Source organism: Etheostoma spectabile, chromosome 19, assembly GCF_008692095.1.
Source record: "Etheostoma spectabile isolate EspeVRDwgs_2016 chromosome 19, UIUC_Espe_1.0, whole genome shotgun sequence".
Lineage (NCBI taxonomy): Eukaryota > Metazoa > Chordata > Actinopteri > Perciformes > Percidae > Etheostoma > Etheostoma spectabile.
The window spans coordinates 16223728-16225624 of NC_045751.1; the positions used below are offsets into that span (position 1 = coordinate 16223728).

The 1897-nt window shown below is 38.1% G+C and overlaps 1 protein-coding gene across 1 annotated transcript in view; it reads left to right on the plus strand.

Moving 5' to 3' along the window:
* Nucleotides 1–1897, plus strand: part of htra3b (HtrA serine peptidase 3b) — a 17995-nt gene that overhangs the window by 8082 nt on the left and 8016 nt on the right. The window contains exons 3-4 of the mRNA XM_032544466.1: nt 558–690; nt 1057–1146. Coding sequence (XP_032400357.1) covers nt 558–690; nt 1057–1146 — 223 coding nt within the window. The remainder of the gene's footprint in view (nt 1–557; nt 691–1056; nt 1147–1897) is intronic.

Below are 1897 nucleotides of genomic sequence, written 5' to 3' on the forward strand. Positions count from 1 at the left end.
GACACCGCCTACCAAGAGCCTGGGTCTGTCCGAGGTTTCTCCCTAAAAGGAAGTTTTTGCTCATCACTGTCGCACTAAATTCTTGCTCTTGGGGGAATTACTGGAAATGTTGGGTCTTTGTAAATTTAATTAGTGTGATCTAGACCTACTCTATCTGTTAAGTGTCTTGTAATAACTTTTGTTATGATTTGATACTTTAAATAAAGTTGAATTGAATTGACTAAATTGTCAAACAAAAAGAATTGGCTCCATTTCGGTCTAAACCTTTTGACCATTTATCAGCTGCAGCTGTCAACAGAAGCGGCGCTTTGATGCAAACAGGAAATGCTCTGCAGACGAGACTGTTTCATTTTGGAGACCGCTCGGTTCGGCCTTTGTGGGTCTCGAATGCTGTGGCTTCCAAAGGCTGCAGCCCTTGAATTGGGACATAACTTGAAATTTATGGCACACAAGCCATAAACTTGAGATAACAGGACAAACAAAATGTTTAGCAATCACATCTTCTCTCTGTGAGCCAGTCCAGCTGCATTTAGTAATGTTTGTATTCACACTCCCAGGCATCCTCTCTTTGGTCGGAACATCCCTCTGTCGAGTGGCTCTGGCTTTGTGATGTCAGATAACGGACTGATTGTAACCAATGCCCATGTAGTCTCCAGCACCACACCGGTGTCCGGTCAACAGCACCTCAAGGTACTGCAATACTGTTTTCATCACTTATGCTTTACTTGTCCAATGTTGCCAATGTTTGTCACCTGAATGAAAAAAATTACATTAAAGTTGAACATTGACACCAAATACTGGCTACTGGCAATTTCGAGATTTTGTCAATTACCTTCAAAAAATGATGATATGATCTAATTAAACCACAATCGGCTAAAACATAACTTACTTTGGTTCTTTAAAAGGTGCATGCAACATGGCATTAAAAGTACTAGATGCACTGTATTTGATAGAAGGCTAACTCCACAGAAATGGATCCAAATCCTATGCTCTGAATGAAGTTTCATTTCAGATGTTATATTTCTTGAAATCTCATTCTTCCATTCTTTCCTTAAGGTCCAGATGCATAATGGGGACGTATACGAAGCCAACATCAAAGACATCGACAAAAAATCAGACATCGCTACCATCAAAATCAATTCCCAGGTGAGTGCAGAGCTTTATGGGATTTTCTTAACAAGCAATAAATAAGAATGGAACGTCATTGTTTTGCTGCCAGTTTGAGACAGACCACTGTGGTCCAGAGAGGAAAAAACACGCCAACAACACAGAACCTCTCACTAAAATAGTACTTGTTGAAGTAATGTTGCTTTAAAGAGAAAGGATGTTTACACTGAGTAAAATAACCTAACCTAAAGATGCCATGTTGTTATTGGCCGCATCATTCCATCAAATTATATGATGTCTTTTGCGTCATTTGATATTCATTCCAGACATGGGTGACATCAATTTCCATCTGGGGGGGTCGCAATATTTGTTGAAAGCCAACGATGTGTCCAACCATGCAGAATGAAATATTATAGAGCTGCAGAGATGTCCCGGCCTAAAAATCTCATCCTACAAACTTAAGAAAACTCTTTGTTTGGTAGAGATCCTCACTAATATGACACTAATCATTATCATTATCACTTTTCTATTGAAAATATTTCAATAAAAATTAGAATAATGATACAAAAATGTAATTTCCTCCAATGTCGACAATCATATCCCAAATGCAATATCAGTCAAAATAATTGCAATTGGATATTTTTTCTCATATCCTGCAGCTAATTTCCAGTTGTCATCCCTTCTCACTACAGTCTAAAGAGACTTGCATCAGTGTACATGGTACATTAAAGTCAATCAGTCAAATGATTATGATAGTTAACACACAATTCATACATTTGAATTTCACAAA